Source organism: Drosophila mojavensis, unplaced genomic scaffold (genome assembly GCF_018153725.1).
Source record: "Drosophila mojavensis isolate 15081-1352.22 unplaced genomic scaffold, ASM1815372v1 contig_277, whole genome shotgun sequence".
Taxonomy (NCBI): domain Eukaryota; kingdom Metazoa; phylum Arthropoda; class Insecta; order Diptera; family Drosophilidae; genus Drosophila; species Drosophila mojavensis.
Genome location: NW_025318822.1, coordinates 2,402,202 through 2,420,737, shown reverse-complemented (window position 1 = coordinate 2,420,737; position 18,536 = coordinate 2,402,202). Strand labels below are relative to the sequence as shown.

The 18,536-nt window shown below is 39.5% G+C and overlaps 4 protein-coding genes across 12 annotated transcripts in view; 2 read left to right on the top strand and 2 right to left on the bottom strand.

Annotated features, from left to right (window-relative positions):
* LOC6574141 (serine proteinase stubble) overlaps nucleotides 1-8,545 on the top strand; it is a 28,916-nt gene extending 20,371 nt beyond the window's left edge. For 3 of the 5 annotated variants that reach the window (XM_044008283.1, XM_044008281.1, XM_044008282.1), the window contains exons 3-11: nucleotides 2,977-3,033; nucleotides 3,813-4,394; nucleotides 5,059-5,213; nucleotides 5,308-5,624; nucleotides 6,461-6,839; nucleotides 6,937-7,126; nucleotides 7,244-7,541; nucleotides 7,597-7,746; nucleotides 7,815-8,545. In XM_044008283.1, the coding sequence (XP_043864218.1) occupies nucleotides 2,999-3,033; nucleotides 3,813-4,394; nucleotides 5,059-5,213; nucleotides 5,308-5,624; nucleotides 6,461-6,839; nucleotides 6,937-7,126; nucleotides 7,244-7,541; nucleotides 7,597-7,746; nucleotides 7,815-7,949 (2,241 nt within the window). In that variant the 5' untranslated portion in view covers nucleotides 2,977-2,998 and the 3' untranslated portion in view covers nucleotides 7,950-8,545. Of the gene's footprint in view, nucleotides 1-2,976; nucleotides 3,034-3,688; nucleotides 4,395-5,058; nucleotides 5,214-5,307; nucleotides 5,625-6,460; nucleotides 6,840-6,936; nucleotides 7,127-7,243; nucleotides 7,542-7,596; nucleotides 7,747-7,814 lie in introns of those variants that run through there. The other 2 variants (XM_032727979.2, XM_044008280.1) reach the window with 2 other exon arrangements.
* Nucleotides 8,546-9,040: 495 nt separating this feature from the next.
* LOC6574140 (MICOS complex subunit MIC27) lies at nucleotides 9,041-10,170 on the bottom strand. Of its 2 annotated transcripts, XM_002000162.4 has the most exons (3): nucleotides 10,069-10,170; nucleotides 9,830-10,004; nucleotides 9,041-9,766 (listed from the first exon to the last, which is right to left on the bottom strand). In XM_002000162.4, exons 2-3 carry the CDS (start codon nucleotides 9,958-9,960, stop codon nucleotides 9,226-9,228), a joined length of 672 nt encoding a protein of 223 aa, XP_002000198.1. In that variant the 5' UTR covers nucleotides 9,961-10,004; nucleotides 10,069-10,170; the 3' UTR covers nucleotides 9,041-9,225. The 2 variants fall into 2 exon arrangements, with proteins under 2 accessions (XP_002000198.1, XP_043864221.1); XM_044008286.1 differs by lacking the exon at nucleotides 10,069-10,170 and having other exon boundaries at nucleotides 9,830-10,051.
* A 268-nt stretch (nucleotides 10,171-10,438) lies between these two features.
* Nucleotides 10,439-13,402, top strand: LOC6574139 (growth hormone-regulated TBC protein 1-A). Of its 2 annotated transcripts, XM_015167281.3 has the most exons (6): nucleotides 10,439-10,584; nucleotides 10,695-10,977; nucleotides 11,053-11,306; nucleotides 11,391-12,022; nucleotides 12,095-12,207; nucleotides 12,264-13,402. In XM_015167281.3, the coding sequence occupies exons 3-6, from the start codon at nucleotides 11,278-11,280 to the stop codon at nucleotides 12,480-12,482; spliced, it is 993 nt and encodes a 330-aa protein (XP_015022767.1). In that variant the 5' UTR covers nucleotides 10,439-10,584; nucleotides 10,695-10,977; nucleotides 11,053-11,277; the 3' UTR covers nucleotides 12,483-13,402. The 2 variants fall into 2 exon arrangements, with proteins under 2 accessions (XP_015022767.1, XP_002000197.1); XM_002000161.4 differs by lacking the exon at nucleotides 10,695-10,977.
* Nucleotides 13,403-13,585: 183 nt separating this feature from the next.
* Nucleotides 13,586-16,099, bottom strand: LOC6574138. 3 transcript variants are annotated; one of them, XM_044008284.1, is made up of 5 exons: nucleotides 15,989-16,099; nucleotides 15,302-15,674; nucleotides 14,996-15,168; nucleotides 14,192-14,489; nucleotides 13,586-14,064 (listed from the first exon to the last, which is right to left on the bottom strand). In XM_044008284.1, the coding sequence occupies exons 2-5, from the start codon at nucleotides 15,346-15,348 to the stop codon at nucleotides 13,725-13,727; spliced, it is 858 nt and encodes a 285-aa protein (XP_043864219.1). In that variant the 5' UTR covers nucleotides 15,349-15,674; nucleotides 15,989-16,099; the 3' UTR covers nucleotides 13,586-13,724. The 3 variants fall into 3 exon arrangements, with proteins under 3 accessions (XP_043864219.1, XP_002000196.1, XP_043864220.1); XM_002000160.4 differs by having other exon boundaries at nucleotides 13,587-14,064; nucleotides 14,204-14,489; nucleotides 15,989-16,097; XM_044008285.1 differs by having other exon boundaries at nucleotides 13,589-14,064; nucleotides 14,219-14,489; nucleotides 15,989-16,094.
* Between the last annotated feature and the right edge of the window lie 2,437 nt (nucleotides 16,100-18,536).

Genomic DNA, 18,536 nt, shown 5'->3' with positions numbered 1-18,536 from the left:
AGCTCGGCCGCGTGTTGCTTTTATTTCAGTACTCTCTGCCGCATGGAAAGTGCATGCAAACGATGCAGAGTCGAGCTCGCTCTGTTCCTTGATGGGCTCACCTTGCGTATGTGTGATGGCTGTTGATGTTGACGCACATAATTGATTAATGTGCAGCGTTAAAAGTTGCGGCTCAACAAATAGGCGCCAGGTGATAGCTAGACAGTGATAGTCGTCAGTTAATGGACAGCTAAATAAATAGAAAATTCAACTTCATTTAAAGCCGGCAAACACCTTTAATTACAATCTTATAGCTCAAGCGATATATTGCTTAGATTACTTAGGTTAGTTGGAATATCATAAAATTGACTTCATTTGAATTCAGATGAGCCTTACTTTTCTTTTCCATTGAATATGTTTAGAATATATTTTACTTTAGAAGTTTTGGGCAATCGATCTTAGCTCAAATAAATACATAATATTTATATTAATATAATAATCTGATTTATATCAAATCTCTTTTCATAATTGTTTAAAACGTATAGAAGCAAGCTTTTTGTGTGGTGCTTTAACAGTTTACTCATGTATTATTTGCGTAGACAATATTTATTACGTTAGCCAGTAAAAGCGATATTGATTTATAGGTACAATGACTTTTAATTCTCACTGTTCTGATCATCGTGGTCGTTGTCGTCGTCGTATCAGGCCCCAGGCAATGTGTGTTTCACATGGAGAAGCCACTCAAAAATTGTGTTTACGTTACGCGCTGTGATTATAACAAGAGAGCGGCTCAAAAGATGCCGATGTCGACGTAGACGTCGACGTCGAGCTGTAGATGGACATGTGCTATCTAACGTATGAGATAGAAGCCGGCCTTTAGCAGCGGCCCAGCTGCGTGTCTGGTCTGTGGTCGTGTGATCCAGTTGTTTATCTTTTTCATTAGCCTGGGCGGCCTGTCATCTATGCCGTCGCCTGTCGATCGTCTGTCGATTGACAAAACGCCTACCGGGCAGGTTCGCCTGCCAGCCCACCATTTACCAGGCAGCCTGTGACTTTTCCACACTTTATAGCAGATCGAACCTGCAACTGCAACTGCAACCGAAAGCTGGTAACTGGTAGCTGGTGTCGGTAGCCCTCGCTTTCGCCTTTGCCGTCGCCTTCGCCTTTGGAGTTAAGTGACTGACGCAAATTGCGCAATTCTTATTACAATTACTGCGCAACTAGCTGCCTGTTGTGGCATCGGTTGCCGCTTGGTCTGTGATCCACACGTAGCAGCAGTATACCTCAGTTGTTGCCCTGTTCCGCGTTTGTCAGTTTCTCTCTCAACTGCAGCATTTTTCTAATACTTTGTTGAACAGTAAAGATTTTGCCACAAAATTATTTGGCCTTTGGCATGGCCAGCGCCGGGGTTTCGGGTTTGGTTCTGTCTAATCGTTTGTCAGTCTCTGGCTACTTGTCTTTTTGTATTTTTTTTATTATTTTTTGTTTTGGTTTTTTTGTTAGTCGAGGGGTCTCTAAAAGATAGTCATTAGCACAAAAGATTGCTTTTGGTACGGGTGCTGCTTCTGCTTGCTGGGCGCTTAGGCGGGGTAATTACCTTTCGGGTCTCTTAGTTAATACAAAAATAAAAGAAGCTACGAGCCACAGCAATAGCAGCTAAACTGATCGTTTTGTTGAGGAAATGAAAACGTAACGAAATTAATTTGCAACGGTTCAGGCGCTCAATGGCTCATAAATGGCGTGTGGCAGCTCCCAGTTCCCATCGAGCAATCGGCCGATTGGCGGATCGACCTGGTGCCTGTCTTCATTTCAAACTGAAATAAAGTTATTAGAGTGAATATTACGTTTGGCGTCAACAGTTGTACATTGAGCTGTTGTAATAGAGGTCGGAAACGCTCGATAAATAGACGTGGAGAGATCAAATACTGAAATTAAAGTCATTCGATCTCATTTTCAGTTTCAATCATCAGCTGCTGGCTCATGACGTGCAGAAATATTTCGGTTCCAGTTTGAATGATTAGTAATTACCATCAGTGTAAATGACGCCCATTAAATTGAAGAGATGAGAGTGATAAACGGGGCTTGAGAATATTTACGATAAACTTTCCCATTAATTCAAGCATTTTCAAATGTGTCAATGATTTAAGTTAATTGTTATCAATACAGGGCTCGACTGATATAACATATCCAAGGAATAAACGTCTATATTAAACTAGGACAAGTTAAAAACCTTCAAGTGTTAAAATATATTTGTAGTGCATATGAAATTAAACGAAAATCATATTTTATACATTTTTCCATTTCTTTTTTACAGTATTATTATTAATATTATTATTATTATTTTGTTTTTTGCCATTTTTAAAGGTCTATTCAAGTAAATGGTTATAATAATGTATTTAAGTGCGAATCACCATTATATGCGAGGTTTATATTCATTTGATACTTTCCCTTTCGCTGGCTTTTTTATCTTTTCTCTCAATGTCACAATATTCTTCATAAATTAGCGAACACGACTTTTATTGATCATTGTATTTTTTCTCATTATTGTGCTCTTACATGTTTTTGTTATTAACCCTGTTTCGGCAGTGAAAAAAGCAATTGTGTGGATTTTTTTTTTAATTTTTATATATTAATACACCTAAAAATATTTTTTTATGCAGTTCTTCAATTACATAATATATGAAAGACATTCCCATTCCATATGTATAAGGAGCACAACGAAAAGTATTTCCACTTGTATTCTCCGACGATTATAATCGGCAATATTGCCTCAGTCTATATACGATAAAGACATGCAATTGCCTGGACCACTATGGTAGGGCTCTTATTGGTGGGTGGGCGTATGTAGCGCTTGCACCGCATGCATGACCAATCATATAGAAGTATATATTTATAGTTATCCACTAATTATAGCTCTGCTACATTCCATTCTCGAGCAGAAATAACAAAACAACAACTAATAACAAACCTTTCGCTTCTTCTACTCCATAACTGCAGACATGCGCCCGGCACGTTACCGATGAAGCAAGCAACTTTAATCGGACACAGACACAGGTGAGTTGTCAACCAGGGGTAGGGGTAGGGGCGGCCCATTTGGCTTGTAGGGGCTAATATGATTACTGTACTCGTGCTTGTGGGTGGTTGCATTGTGTGGCATCAGCTGAAACGCGAACATCCACTTTGATGGCGTGTGCTCTGCGTTGGAATTGAGTAAACTTTTAATTAAACTTCAAAATGATTCCGCTTTGATGAGCTCTTGGCCCGGCCCGGCCCGGCCCGGCCTGACCAAGATATCTGACTTGGGTCTCTGTTTCTTCTTGCCACAAGACAATATTATTAATTGTAGCATGTGTCGTCTGTTGTAAAACATATTCGTGCGATCACAATAAATTTTTTCTATTATAGTGCGCCCAAACAAAAAACTGATTATGAGGCAAAAGTGAAAAGTTGTAATTAAACCAGTCACTGGCTGCTCGCAGTCTTGCAAAAAACTGCAACAACTGTGACTACAGCAATAACAACGAACAACCAACGGCAGCCGCTGCAAACAGGTGGCAATCATAAAGAGTAGAAATCGCTGAAGCGACATGCCCGTTTTTTAGCTAACGCTAATGTTGTTGTTGTTGTTGTTGTTGCAGTTGCTTAGAGTACCCAACATGCGACAAGTGCACTTAATTAGTAGGGATCAGAAGGTAAAGCGAAGCGCAGGGTATGGGGGCATCTGGAACATGACCAGTGTTCCGGCAGGTAACAAGTCTAATGCTAAATTGCCCCCAGCACACTTTTTTTAAAATTTATCTTTCGTTTTCCTTTTCTTCATTTTTTTTTGGCAGCAGCACAGACCCGAAGATGTGGCCCAAACAGCGTTGGCTAGTCAACAGAGCAACTGCAGCGATACCAGAGAGCAGCAGACACCAAATAGTAGCAGTATTAGTAGCCTTTATCTTAGTCAATTGCCTAGCCGCGGCGACGGCGGCGCTTATCACACCACAGCACACGGGCAGCGGGAGCGGTAGCAGCAGCAGCAGCGGCAGCAACACCAACAGCTTTGATTACGATTCCACAAATGAGGATGACGACAGCACATCCTTGCCCAGTTTCTATCGCAGTCCACATCGCCTGGATGGCTACTATACGCCTGCGGATCTGCAGCGCAGCCAAAACTTTAAGATAAGTCCCAAGCCGTGCTCCTTTGGCCGCATCGAGGGCACCTGCATGTTCGTTTGGGAGTGCATCAAGTCCGAGGGCCAGCACGTGGGCATGTGCGTTGACTCGTTCATGTTTGGCTCATGCTGTACCCACAACTACACCGAGAATATTGTGCTGCCCCACACGGGCTTCTCATACACGAGACCCACCAAGCCCCTGTCGATGAGGCCCCGGCCGCCACCACAGCCACACAAGCCGCTAATCAGGTGGGTAAATAAAGGCGGCTCTAACCCAATTTCCTTTGAAATTTATATACCATTGATAGTACAAGAAATTTCCTCGCACACAAAAATTTTTTTTTTTTTTTGTTTAACTGCTGAAAGTAGCGCAAGCTTAGTAAGCCCAATTAATTATAAAAAAATTATAGACAATTTCGGATTTTCATTTGACTTACATATTTAAGTATACCTTTGGTTAGATACGAGCTTTAATATATAATACTTTTTCAAATGTAATAAGTGATTAACGATTTGTGACAAGAAGTAGCTAACAATAAAATTAATTTGAGTTCTGATTAAAAGAAAATAAGTAAACATTATTTTAGCTTTGCGGGTCAGAAAATAGTTGGCATAAATATTTATATATTTTGTTTTTGTATTTTTTATTCCAGGTCAAAAAGTCTGCTTAACATATTTAAACAAAAAAGATGAGCCTTTTTTATGATTAATAACAGAACTGTGTTTGAGTACTTCCACTTAAATACGTGGTGATGAGAGAATGCGTTTCCTTTAGTTAAATTATTTAATTACAAATGAATATTGTCAAATAGATGAACTATGACTAAAGCTACCTTCCGTAACATTAAAAATAAATATTTTTCATTATTTTCTGTAAGTATTATCGAATATTTGCTTCTTTTATTTATTGCAGCGGTATGACAACTATTGAACGTCCACATGGCGCTGGTACATTGGTCATTCGTCCTTCTGGTCCGGTGCATCAGGGCACTTTATCCAGGCCACATCCGAAGCCAACGACGCCGCCCGATTTGCAGAGTGCAGCCAGCCAGGCGACGAGCAGTTCGAGTGAGTATAGAGCGTGGCGCCTGTTGCATTGTTATGGAAGGCAGAGTTATGGACTCACAAACAACAAACAAACAACTAACAATTACACCAACAGATAGTATTTGGCATACATCAACGCACCAGCAGTCACCGCCGCCTCAGCAGCAGCCACAGCACCACCACTGGCACATGACCACCGAGCCAAGCTTTATTACCAGGCCGCGACCCACCGGCTGGACCAAGCCCGGCATAGTCAATTTGCCAGCAACCATGCGTCCCTCTAAGCCGGCAAAGCCCACAAAGAAACCGATTGTCTACGAGCGGCCTCCAACGCCGCTGCCAACGACAACGACGTCGACGACGACGACGACTACGACAATGATGCAGACGCGACCGAAGCCCAAACCCAAACCCATACCGACCAGGCCTCAGGTATGTAAATACGCGTCTTCATCTCTCTGTCTGCTTGCCACAATTCCTCATCCTGTGCCACACGCTCTGTGTGTGTGTGATGCATTGATGTCGAAAGCGAAACAAACGAGCGACGAGGTCATTTACTCCTCGATCAGGCTGGGATGCTCTGCTGCTCTTATGCTCTGACTGAGGCCACAGCCTTCGGGGACATTTTATTGTTTGCACAAAGCCAGAGCCTAAGCTGATGTAAGATTTGTCTTGTGCTGATGCTGACGTAGTCAAGCTGTTCGTCTCTGGGGTGTGTTGTTCTGCACTTGCTGGCAAGCGTTAGGGTATCAACAAAGTGTTCAAGTAAAGTATTTCAATTGAATAATTATTTAAGCGTTGTTAAAAAATATTTGTGTATTAACGGAAAGTAAATTTCCAGATATTTGATCAAATTTATAACATGTAGAAAGATAGAGATTATATAGAGTTTTATATATATTTTTGATTATGGTTTGGTATATAAAGATATACATTCGTATTTATGAATTTACAAAATCTACGTATATGTATATATATATATTTATATTATTTTTATAAAATACACAAATATTTGTATAGTTCAATAATTAATATGTTGTTAAATTTTTGTATTTTCCAAGACAATATAGAGGGGTTTTTCATAACCTCAGTTCGGTTATTGGTAGGTAAGGTAAGGGTATACAGACGTTGATTTGAGCAAAGTCATTTCATTTGGCCTCCGCAGAGATTTAGCAGTGGAATGAAAAATTGATTCTTTGCATGTGAAATATGTTGAGCTCCTTCGGTAACTATTAGCATAATGTTTACCACTTTTGGCTACCTTCTAGCTGTTGCCGGGCACATCATTAGTCGCGTCCTCCTCATCAACATCAGCCGTAACAACAACAACCTCAACAACGACAAAGGGCACAACGACAACAACAACATCGAAAGCAACAACCAGCACCACAACAACAACCACTAGGAAACCCACCAAGCCCGACCAGCGGCCCACCACAACAAGCACGACAACAGCTTCCACATCCTCATCTACATCTACATCCACAACGGCGGGAGCAGCGGCTGCTGTATCAACCTACAGACCACGTCCGAGTCCAACATCTCAGCAGCCCACGGCTGGCATTGAATCCAATGAGATAACGGACTCCTCCACAGACGAGGCCGGCATGCTTGGCCATGTGAAGACCATTTCAGCGGCACGCAGCGGTAAGTCCAAGTACAGCCACGCCTAATGTATTTGACACAATCCAATTGCGCATAAATATATATATGTTCATATATGTGTATGTATGTATGTGTGCAGAATGTGGAGTGCCGATGCTGACGCGTCCAGAGACTCGGATTGTGGGCGGCAAGAGCGCAGCATTCGGTCGTTGGCCCTGGCAGGTGTCTGTGCGACGCACCTCGTTCTTTGGCTTCTCTAGCACACATCGCTGCGGTGGCGCTTTGATCAACGAGAACTGGATAGCCACGGCGGGGCACTGTGTAGACGAGTGAGTACCAAGTACCAACTGCATCACACAAGCACACACACTCACACACATGCAACATTATTATTATCTAACACACTGTCCCTCTCTTTCTCTCTTCCTCTGTCTACTCATTTGCAGTCTGCTCATCTCACAGATTCGCATACGCGTGGGCGAGTATGACTTCTCTCATGTGCAGGAGCAGCTGCCATACATTGAGCGCGCCGTATCGAAGAAGGTGGTGCATCCCAAATACAACTTCTTCACATACGAATACGATCTGGCACTGGTTAAGCTGGAGCAACCTCTAGAATTTGCGCCGCATGTCAGTCCCATTTGTTTGCCCGAAACGGAGAGTCTGCTGATTGGCATGAATGCCACGGTCACTGGCTGGGGTCGACTCAGCGAGGGCGGCACACTGCCCTCGGTGCTGCAGGAGGTAAGCAAACTGGCAACAAATCGCTGTCATATTTTCTCACTCACACTGAATGCAGGTCTCTGTGCCCATCGTGAGCAACGACAATTGCAAGTCCATGTTTCTGCGCGCCGGCCGCCAGGAATTCATTCCAGACATCTTCTTATGCGCTGGCTACGAAACGGGCGGTCAGGACTCGTGCCAAGGCGACTCAGGTGGCCCACTGCAGGTAAGCCTAGTCCCCCTATCTTAATTAATCACAATATTATGTTCAACTGAAATTCCCGCTTTCTGCAGGCCAAGTCGCAGGACGGACGTTTCTTTCTAGCCGGCATCATATCCTGGGGCATTGGCTGTGCCGAGGCCAATTTGCCGGGCGTTTGCACACGCATCTCCAAATTCGTGCCCTGGATACTGGAGCATGTGAGATGATAGCTGCATCTGTATCGTCGATATGCTCAGCTCTTGTTATTGTTTTAAATTATTAAATGTATGTTTTAAGATTGTGTGATTTTAATTTAAATGAATCTTAAGCTTAGTTAGCTTCAATTTAACAATTTGCATTGACCGCACACACTTAGTCAGGCCCACTAAGTTAGTCTAGCAAAAATTGTCTTTAAGTTGTCTAACATATGGATATATATAAATTATATAATTGCATCAATATGTGTATATATATAAAAACAGAAAAACAAAAACAAAAATGAACAAAAAAAAAAAAAAAAAAAAACGGAACAAAACAAAAAGTCATTTTCGTTGTAAAGTTGTTGGTATATTAGTCTAGGCATTAATAATTAATTAAATCTATTTAACTTATGAAACAAATCGCATACAAACATCATTATGTTGTATCTTGCCCAAAGAACAAGTTTATTTATAAAGATGAGCTCAAATAAATCTATTGACAATATATTGTAAATTTGTGAAGAAGAAAAATAATTCATTCAATATATAGCTGAAGTGTCTAAATATATATTCCTTAAAGGTGAAATAAATTGAAAAAAAAATTAATCTTTTATATATGGTAACAACCTGCATTTCCTTCCGAATAATTTAATGATGTGCTCTATAAAACCACATTATTATTATCATTATCCACAACAAATTAAATGTGTCTAGACTGGACCCATTACTGATCAATCTACCCTCGCTGCGACAATTACATGAACACATAGTATATAGCATACAGCAATTATGCATTATCATTATTACAATCTTCAATTGAGATGCTTCAGCTTCAGTTTCCCGCAATGGTCAAGTGCGTAAATGATGAACAACAATTGCAGCTAACGGCAGCCTCAATTTCGATCCATTCATTAACTTCTCAGTGATCGAGTGGGAATGATTGGCAGAATCGCAATGGAGTATGAGTACAAGTACGAGTTCGACTGAAGACTTCGCCAGCTCACAGTACAGCAAAATTTCACTTTTTAGCCGACGACATTTGACACCAGTTTGAATATTCAATCAATGGCCAAACAATATAAGCGAAAATCTGTCCGTGGTCCACTGAAAAAAACAAATTTATGCTCAACTTAAGTTTATTGCTGATGGCACAGTGGGCCAACAGAGTCAACAGAAAGTAAGTAAGCTGCTACACACATAAATATATGAATGATCGGAAATCGTGATTCGACTGATATAATAAAATTTGACTAAAATCTTAGCAAAGCTCAGTTGGATCGTATTGCTTGCGTGTTGCTTATGTTTACTTCTTCTTGGGGAAGATTGTTTCCTTAGCCTCGTCGATTAGATCTATTGCCAGAAACTTGAGATCCTTCAGAGTTGTGGGGAACTTCTGAATTGGCTCGATGGAGACCTCCTCGCCGGGCTTCACGCCTTTGATGAAGTTGTAGGCAACAGCAAATATCTTGCGCCCCTCGTACAATACAATGCGCACATTCTCCTCCGCCTGGCGTGGATAGCAGAGTGACGCAACAGTGCCAGCGCCAATTGTGGTGTAAAGCACTTTCTTAAAGAAACCGCCGCGAGCAGCAAATATAAAACCAGCTAGACCACCCATCACAATCGCTCCACTGCGGTGCATCGAGTTCTGTGGCTCGTTCAGAAAATCAATGGAACGTTGCGTGTGATCTTTCGCCGTATTATAATAGTCGCTAACGATGGCAGTCTGTTCGCCTAATACCTTACAGCCCTTTCCCACTTCTTGCCGAACATAACGGACGCCGTCTTCCAGAGTATTCTGCAATGGGGAAATTGTCGGCTTGTGCTCCGGATGTTTCTGTGGCCTGCATGTTGATAGATTTAAAAACATAGATATATGTATATCAGAACACAGTAAATGCACTTACTCTGACGCATGCAAGGAACCGTAGATCGGCAATTCACTTGGTTTACACACAAGCGAATCTTTCGGTGGTGGATTTCCACCGGTGGGAGCTACGGCCACAGCTGCAGCTAACATCGACGCTTTGCGCAGCATTGTTTTTTTTCCTTGTTAACCTGAATGTGATCTTGGTGAAGCGTCTGCAAATTTAACGTTATTTGTAACATGAATTTATAGCTTGTCAAAAATTTGTTTGCCTTTTACCTTAGATTGTTTCATACATTGCGTAATGTGTCACCGGCACGTTGCGATTGCTTGACAAGAACAGCATGTCGGCGAACACACAGCTGTTTGTCATTTAGCTGCATCTGGCAACGCTGTAGAAAAACTGTTTTATTCAAATAAATGGAATTATATGCATGTGTCCCTAATTAACTGCCACTAGCTCTCAAAGACAACAAATACCTTACAATAAATGCATATAGTATTATATTTGGGTATTAAAATCATTCAGGTTACTTGTAAGACACAAATTTGTTACTCCTACAGTTGGTATAATTTGCTCACTGTTAGGAACAGCGAATGTTATGCAGTTATTTTTACATTGCTGTTATCATTAGGGTGACCATCGAACGATGGAAGAAGCAGACATTGTTGTGCTGCTACCTGGTCTCGCGATTTGCGAGAAAAGTAAAATAGAGATAAGATGAAATAATTTGTACATGATTACTTAAAATTCCATCACCAAAGTCCAGGATGCACTTAATGTGACGCCAGCAAGTGAGTGTTCCGATCATATCCATTAACAATTTGCAAGACTTTTCGTTGACATTTCTTAACATAACGCCTTACACTTGTGTTTGATCGAAAAATGAAAAACGCTCGGAAAGAAGTAGAAAAAAGATAAATAAACCCTTGGAATTGATAAGCAACAAACAATTAGCAATTGTCAGCTATTGCTACCAAAGTACTATAATCCCAAACTCAATACTGCACTGCAATCAGAGTGAAAGTCGAAACGTTAGGCGTGTGATAAAAATTTCCTTACCTACCGACCACCCACTGCTTTTGCGATTTGTAATGTTATCAGTGCTCGAGGCGCGCTAAAAACGCCTACAAAAACAACAATTGAAGCAACAGCGACTGCTTAGGAAATTCCGAAGGACATTCGATGTAAATAGTAGTGGAAAAAGAGTGTAAATAAATAAGATTACTTATTCATTTTAATTTTGTCTATTATTTATGCAGTTGAAGTTGCAGTGGCAGCAACGGCCAGCGGAAGCGTCGAACGTGCACACAATTCCAAAAAGCAATTAATGGGGGCCATGAACCAAAAAGAACAACTGACAAACAGCAGCAGCAACAACAAGCACAACTGACTAACGGACAGAAATCCGTTTAAAAACAAAGAAAAATAGAAAAAATTAATATTTAATTTTACCAACTGAGCAATAAAAACTAGTCATAATTCATATGGAAGCGACCGCAAGTTCCAAGTTCAGGTCAGTATTATCAAAAATGACCACATATTCTCATATGATTATAGTTTAGTGCTTAGTAATGACAGGTATTTCAATATATTTCAGCGATGTGGACGAGTACGGATTTAAGCGTGGCGATAAGTTCGATTACAAGTTCTATGGGAAGTTTATGGATGGTTATTTAAAGATATTGACGCGCCGGCGAATTAAATGGGAGAATTTACTTCAACAGAATCCGGATTTCAGGCTGATAAGTCCGAAATTAAAGCGATATATACGCAAGGGCATACCAGGTCCATATCGCGCGGATGTTTGGATGAAAATTAGTGGTGCCGATGAAGCAAAGCAACGAAATCCTAACCTTTATCATAGTTTATTAAATATCGAGCATTTCAACAAAGAAATCTGCGATTCCATATCAATCGATCTACCTCGAACGTTTCCCGACAATATTCACTTCGATGCCAAGAAGGAGCGCCTCTTTAACATACTCTGCGCCTATGCGCATCATAATCGAGATGTTGGCTACTGCCAGGGTCTCAACTATATAGCCGGCCTGCTGCTCATTGTCACCGATGACGAGGAGAAGTCCTTCTGGCTGCTGAAGCATATCGTTGAGAATATAGTGCCGCAGTATCACTCACATAATATGGCCAATCTGTTGCGAGACTTGGCTGTGTTCAGGGAGCTGGTCATAAGACGTGTGCCGGCTGTTAACCGACACGTGGAAGACATGAGTAAGTAAAGGATATCGCTAAGCAAGCACAATATCATATCAACCTTTTTAAAATATTCTTTGCTTTAAACAGATTTACCCTATGCGGTGATAGCCAGCAAATGGTTCATTTGCATATTTGCCGAAGTTTTGCCCGTGGAAACTGTGCTGCGAATATGGGATTGTGTTTTCGCTGAAGGTTATAAGGCAAGTCGTGGAATATGAGCTTTAACAATGTATAATAATTGCATATGTATTTGCAGATTGTATTTCGCGCAGCTTTGGCCATGTTCATTACACATAAGAATGATATATTGCGCTGTGACGATATTGCGGCACTAGCCACCATGTTTCGCGATCATATGATTCAGGATAATATAGTCACCGACTGCCATAGCTTTGTAGAAGCCATGTTTTCCTTGCGTTTGAAACGCAATGAGGTTGAGAGCTTGCGCAAAATAGCTGTGCTAAATGGAAACTAAGCAGTTAATCAAAATAGAACAAAAAGTAACAAGAGAAAAGACCCTCATCAAAAATAATATGGAAACAAAAGAAAGCAATCGTAAAATTCAATTATTAGAGATGTAGCTTATATGTGTCCAATCCATATAAATATATGTAATATTTTACGTGTGTATTTGTGTATAGCCTCATAGTAGCCAATGTATTTTGAGTATTATTCGAAACAAAACTAAATATGATACCAAAGTTAAATTCCAATTCGATAAACAAGCAAATCTAATTACATAGACTCATATGTACAATATCGATATGTATGTGTACATATGTGTCTGTGCGTTAATAGTAGTTGTTGCCAAAATGTAAGCAGAAAACATACATACATATGTAGATATAATGTATATCAATCGCCTATATACGCCACATACAAGTATTTGTTATGTATGTCTGTAAATTTAAAACGTTTAGTTTCTTTGGTGTGCTGTTATTTTCATAGTTTATAAAAAATATTTATTTTGTAGCATATATTAATATATACTTTATATGATGCTGTGTTTTGTAGAAAATTTCTAGATTATATATGAATCTATTTTATAAAAAGCTTTTCAATTATTAAATACTTGCGAAAGCCTGTTAGTTGATTGCTATGTACAAACAGACAAATACGAAGACCTCACTATAGCTATTTACTATGACGTTTGTATTTATAGTTTGCCAATGAGCACGTTGCAATACTCACTGTCTACACTGATACTATATATATATATATATTTATATGTATATCCTGAAATATAATTTGAGGAATTGATTTGTTAACACATGCCTTTTAGGCCAAACTCTACGAACCAGCGAACAAATGTAAACTTTAAATGATATGAAGTGTCGTTTGATTAGTGCAACTAATATGCTTTTTAAATAAATATTACTGCTATTTGTTAGATAATGAGATCGTCTTTTATTAGTATTTCAGGGAAGACATATTTTGGATACATAATTTACTAAGCATTCCTACAATATGCATACTTTTCGGAGTTAAGTATGCAGGCATAAAATCTCATTGGAATTTTATGCCGGAAATATTGATAAACTATTTTATTGCTTATATCTGCTTAAATTAAAAAATAATTTAATATATATATATTTTAAGTAAGTCCAGAATCACTAACTTTCTGCTCGAGATCCAATGGGAATATTTTCAATATTCCTTGAATAACAAAAATTTGTTGGCAAAAACAAATTGCTTATTTTAACGAATCGCAGTAAGCTTATGGCATACCACAATGTGCACCGCACATTGGCTCCGAAGACAATGCTAGCGATGTGAGGAGGGTGCGTCGTCCTGGATGGACGCCCAGATTCTCCCAATTGATCCAGGAGAGGCGTGCCGTTAGATCACTTGTATTCCAATTGGCTCGGTCGGCTTTGATTTCGCCGCGTAGACATTTCTCCACATAGGTCAGTGGATCGTAATCAGTTTGGAGCACCTCACGCAGTAGTGATATGTAGGCGATGGCCAAGCGCAAGGTATCGATTTTGCTCAGACGTTTCTCATAGGGAAATGTGGGCACATGGACCCTCAACTCATCAAATGCGGAATTTATACTACTGCAGAGCGCAAAAAATATATAAAGAAGGATAGTGGAAGAGAAAGAGAGGGAGAAAGAGAAAGAAATGCTCATTAGCTCTTGTTGTAGGCAATGCAGGGCATAGCTAAGTGTGCAATGGAAAAGACCATTTAGTGTACCCAGTTGGTGCGGACCTCTGGATGCGTTTCCTTTCCCGCACATTTGCTTGTTGCCGTTGGATTTTGTAACTGGACGCAGCGGCTGCACCATAGCTTCCACTCGAGGCTCCTCCTGCTGTGCTAGGTCCTGGACCACCTCCGCCTCCGCCCCCGCCACCGCTTGCAACTCCATTACCCCCACCGCCGCTACTGGTCGCCGTTGGACTATTGCACATCATTGGTGTGGCATTATTTGAGTTCAGAGACACCAGATTATTAGAATTTGTAGATGAATCAAGCATGTTTTCTAAAATGAAATAATAATGAATTATTACACTATGTTGTTGATTAAACTATGCAACAACAAATATACCACAGATATCTACGGATTTGATTCCGAAAGGATTTATCTGTTGATATTCAGTGTGGAAAAAATTACATGTATTAAATATTCTAAACTTATTATTAATGAGCCATGTGAATCAATATGCAACATTAATGAAGTCTTAGGAAGAGCTTCCACTACTTGAATTCAGTCCTATGCCATAATTGTATTTTCTTCTCTTAATATACTTTCTATTATTTTATCCCGAATTGAGAAATCTTGTTCTATATTCGATATCTATTAAAATGATCTTTTTCAAATCACTTCACTTTTCCAACAATAACAAGGTTCGTTTTTTCGAAGTTTATATTATTTAGGTTTTTATGATATGATTGAAAATTGGCATTTATCGTATAAGTTAAATCAATTTTTTTAGTGGTCTCAAAAAACTATATAAATAATTGTATAAAATATTTAAATTTACATACCATTGCCCTGATGCAAATAATGCTGTTGAATATGTCTCAAATTGCTGGAATTAAGACGCAAACCGGAGCTTCCGCCGCTAGCTGCACCGACCCCACTCTGATGTTGACCCGCATATATGCAGGATGGCAGCTCATTGATTAAATCATCGTCAAAATTGTGATATGGTAAATGGCTGTTGGTAAAATTTATGATTTTAAAATCAGTTTCAAGCGCCGTCGGGAAACACATTTTTCATTACACATTGCAATAATAAATAACAATATCAAAATTATTCTTTCACTTTTTATGTTTTGACAGCTTCTCACCTTATAGGAGGTGATGAGGATGAATCTGGCAATTGATTCCGTGACATTTTAGTTAACTTCTTTATTCAATTTATTGATTTTGTAAAATCTAATTAATTTATTACACCTTAAGCTTAAACCTAATATACGCGCGGGCGATGTCCAATAAGTTTAAATGTGTAATGAGAGCATCTCCAGGGAATTCAGAGCCTTTTATAGCATCGTCGATCCAATTGGAAATACCGCAGCTCTGCTGCTTCGTCTGTGTGCCTGTTTGCATGTGTGTACTCATCAACCCCTAAATGTCCTTGCAACTATTCGCCGTGGCTTCTGAGGGGCGGAGCTTGTCAAGTACTACAGGGTGTTTTCGCACAAGGCAATTGCTTGTCGGAAGCTGTGAGAAAATAATAAGGCATATTTGTTCAATGAAACCTATGACTGACTAAATTTGATATTTTCAGACCTAATTGAAGATTATATATTATGTAAAGGTTAAATTTGATATTTAAGCAAAATAAGAATATGTAAACTGATTATCCACAAAATTGTAGTTTTTTATATACATAGACTCTATTTTAACAATGTGTACTATTAACTAAACTAGAATATCCAAATTTTTTTCCTGTTTTATGTAGTGCACATTCCGGTCTTCATAACCGAAAGCAACCTTATCATAAGTTGTTTTTTCTTCTTCTTTGTATACCTCACCTGTTTTTGACATTTTGCCATTATATTGCTCACAGCAGGCAGCCGCCATGTTTTTCTGAAAACAGTGTGGGAGGTAGACCCCCAGAAGTAGACAGCCGTCGATGGTGGTATCTCTCTCTCTAAATTTACCCCAGCAAAAATATGGATGCGAGGTAAAGCTCTCTGCTGGGCTGTTAGTAATGTGAGATCAACATGATGGCGCCTCGTTTTGAAAGTTGATCGGAGCTCAACCTGTTGACATTTTAGGCGTCGAGTAGGAGGGTTACTCGAAACAGTGAGATTCCCACGAGATGACAAATTGTGTGAGAGCTTACAACAATTAGATCACATCGCAGAGCAGTCCGTTACAGTTTACAGCTCATTAAACGAATGCCGCATTCTCACTATCTCAGTATATATATAGGGAGACATATCCATTCATGTGTCTATCTGTATCTGTATCGGACAGAGCACCACTTGAAACCGCAGACAGTCAGAGCAATTGTTGAAATTGAATTATGTTTATTTGATGTTTTGGTTTACGCACAAATTAGCAACGTCAGAGCTCTCGCCCCGCCTCGGCGGGCGACCAGGTCACGTGCGTTAACCCCGAGGCGCGAAAAACCAGCTCGAGGCAAAGTCGAACAATGAACAAACAATATGTCAGGGCGGATGCGGATGCGCAAACCTTTTCATTACCAGTCAAATTGGTTTGGCACACACGCGCCGGCGCACACTCCGCGTCACAAAGACCTGATGACAGTAATCAGTTTTGATGCAGGGTAAGTGTCCAGGATACCGGTGCAGGCCCAAAGCTGACATCCTTAAGTGAAATCTTGTTACAAACCAATGTAAACACGATTGTTAATTTAACTTTGGCAATTGCTCTAGCTACCCTCGACTGAACATCGTTCACCTACTATTCTTGTTGTTGTTTCCATTGTGGTTGTTGTTGAAGTGGAAGTAGTTGTTGTTGTTGTTTCCATGCGGCGGATATGTCATTGGACCACAATTAAATTATCGCATTTCAAACGAGTGCGCCCGAGCGACGCGATTATCGCCAATGCACACATCCACTTGGACTTGATCCGACTGTGGGAAAGAACGGAAATAAAATTTACTCTCATTTGATTTGCATATTATCGTACTTGTCGCCTGTCATACCAAATAATTGGCCATATACAGATACTTATTTATTTTGAAAAGGATTAAAATAGGATTTCTATTTGTATTGGGTCAAGTTAAAAAAGGAGTTCCAACAAAATAAATTTTATATTTTAAATTATAAAAAAAAAAAAAAAAAAATCAAATATAAAATTAATCGGCTGATATTAAAGTAAAGTACATTTATTATTTTAAATGTTTTAAAACAAATTTTTACAATGATTATATAGATATGGATTTTGAAATCAGCTTTTTGTGAATTTCTCTTAAGTCATTTTCCTTTCTATTTCCTCTTATTTTCCCGTGATAAATAAAATAAACGTTTTTTAATCCTAAGACACTATATAACTGTTATTCAATCCAATTGCTTCAAGCCATGTTCGCATAATTCAATTCAAGGGTCGACTCGTAGCCAACTAAAAATAACAACAACAAAAAACAGATTGATAGTGTCAAACGTTTTTATGGTGTACTCAACTGGAGCAGCAGCCATCAAACACACTCTCATTCGCACACACTCCAAGCATCCCTAACTGTTATCCTGGCCTTCGACTCACTATGTGGATAAAGGACTTACGTCTGGAACATATCGATTAGTGCATTGCATCCACACCAGAACAAGGCCAGGGAAAATTTGTCTGTGAATTTGTACGCTGACACACGACCAGCAAAGCGCGAATACTTTTCCACAGGATAATCCCACCCCACCTCCAGTGCTAAACTAAGGACTAACCCCTCCCTCAACCGTCGACCGCAATTCGTTGTAGCTGCTTGAACTGCTTGAAGCAATTGTCTGCGAAATTGTTTGTTTATTTTGATGTTGTTTAATGCGTGCTAAATCTCTGCCCTATTATGCGGTTATGGTCGAGCAACATCCTGGGAAAAGTAAACAGCGTCGATGCGAGGTGAATTCCAACGAGGATATTACGAAAGCTTTCACATTCGTGCTTTTCGGTTTGAAACCCATCTAACTTTCGCTTTTGGGGTAAGTTCTTGGGGTAAAGTTTGGCGCGGCAGAACTTGAAGACCTCAATTGAAATCTAATCTCCTGTTTTTCAAAAATATACAGACCAACTACAAACACACGTATATCTGATTTAATAATTTTGATATCGGCTGATATATTCAATAGACAACAAGCTGACAATGAACACCATGGCATTTATTTTTACGATCGTTTTATCTTTGAATTGGTTTTTGTTGAAATCAGTCTAATCTATATGATGAAAGTAGACACTAATAATTAAATTTTTTGTCTCTTTAAATTAAATTAAATTATTAATTTCCTTATTTCAAGAGTAGTTGAACATGCGTCTTAAAATTGTTATGTAAATAATATTATTTAATTTTACTGCGTAAAAAATTTCTTTATCTCAATTTTACGTAAAATTAATTGCGTAAAAAA

Coding starts and splice junctions, on each gene's coding strand:
- LOC6574139 (XM_002000161.4), top strand. CDS start 11,278: ATGGAAGCGACCGCAAGTTCCAAGTTCAG. Junction 12,023..12,094: donor CCGACACGTGGAAGACATGA/GTAAGTAAAGGA, acceptor TGCTTTAAACAG/ATTTACCCTATGCGGTGATA. Junction 12,208..12,263: donor TTTTCGCTGAAGGTTATAAG/GCAAGTCGTGGA, acceptor ATGTATTTGCAG/ATTGTATTTCGCGCAGCTTT.
- LOC6574140 (XM_002000162.4), bottom strand. CDS start 9,960: ATGCTGCGCAAAGCGTCGATGTTAGCTGCAGCTGTGGCCGTAGCTCCC. Junction 9,767..9,829: donor GGTTCCTTGCATGCGTCAGA/GTAAGTGCATTT, acceptor ATCAACATGCAG/GCCACAGAAACATCCGGAGC.
- LOC6574138 (XM_044008284.1), bottom strand. CDS start 15,348: ATGTCACGGAATCAATTGCCAGATTCATCCTCATCACCTCCTATAAG. Junction 15,169..15,301: donor TCCTCATCACCTCCTATAAG/GTGAGAAGCTGT, acceptor TTTTACCAACAG/CCATTTACCATATCACAATT. Junction 14,065..14,191: donor CCAACTGGGTACACTAAATG/GTCTTTTCCATT, acceptor TGCGCTCTGCAG/TAGTATAAATTCCGCATTTG.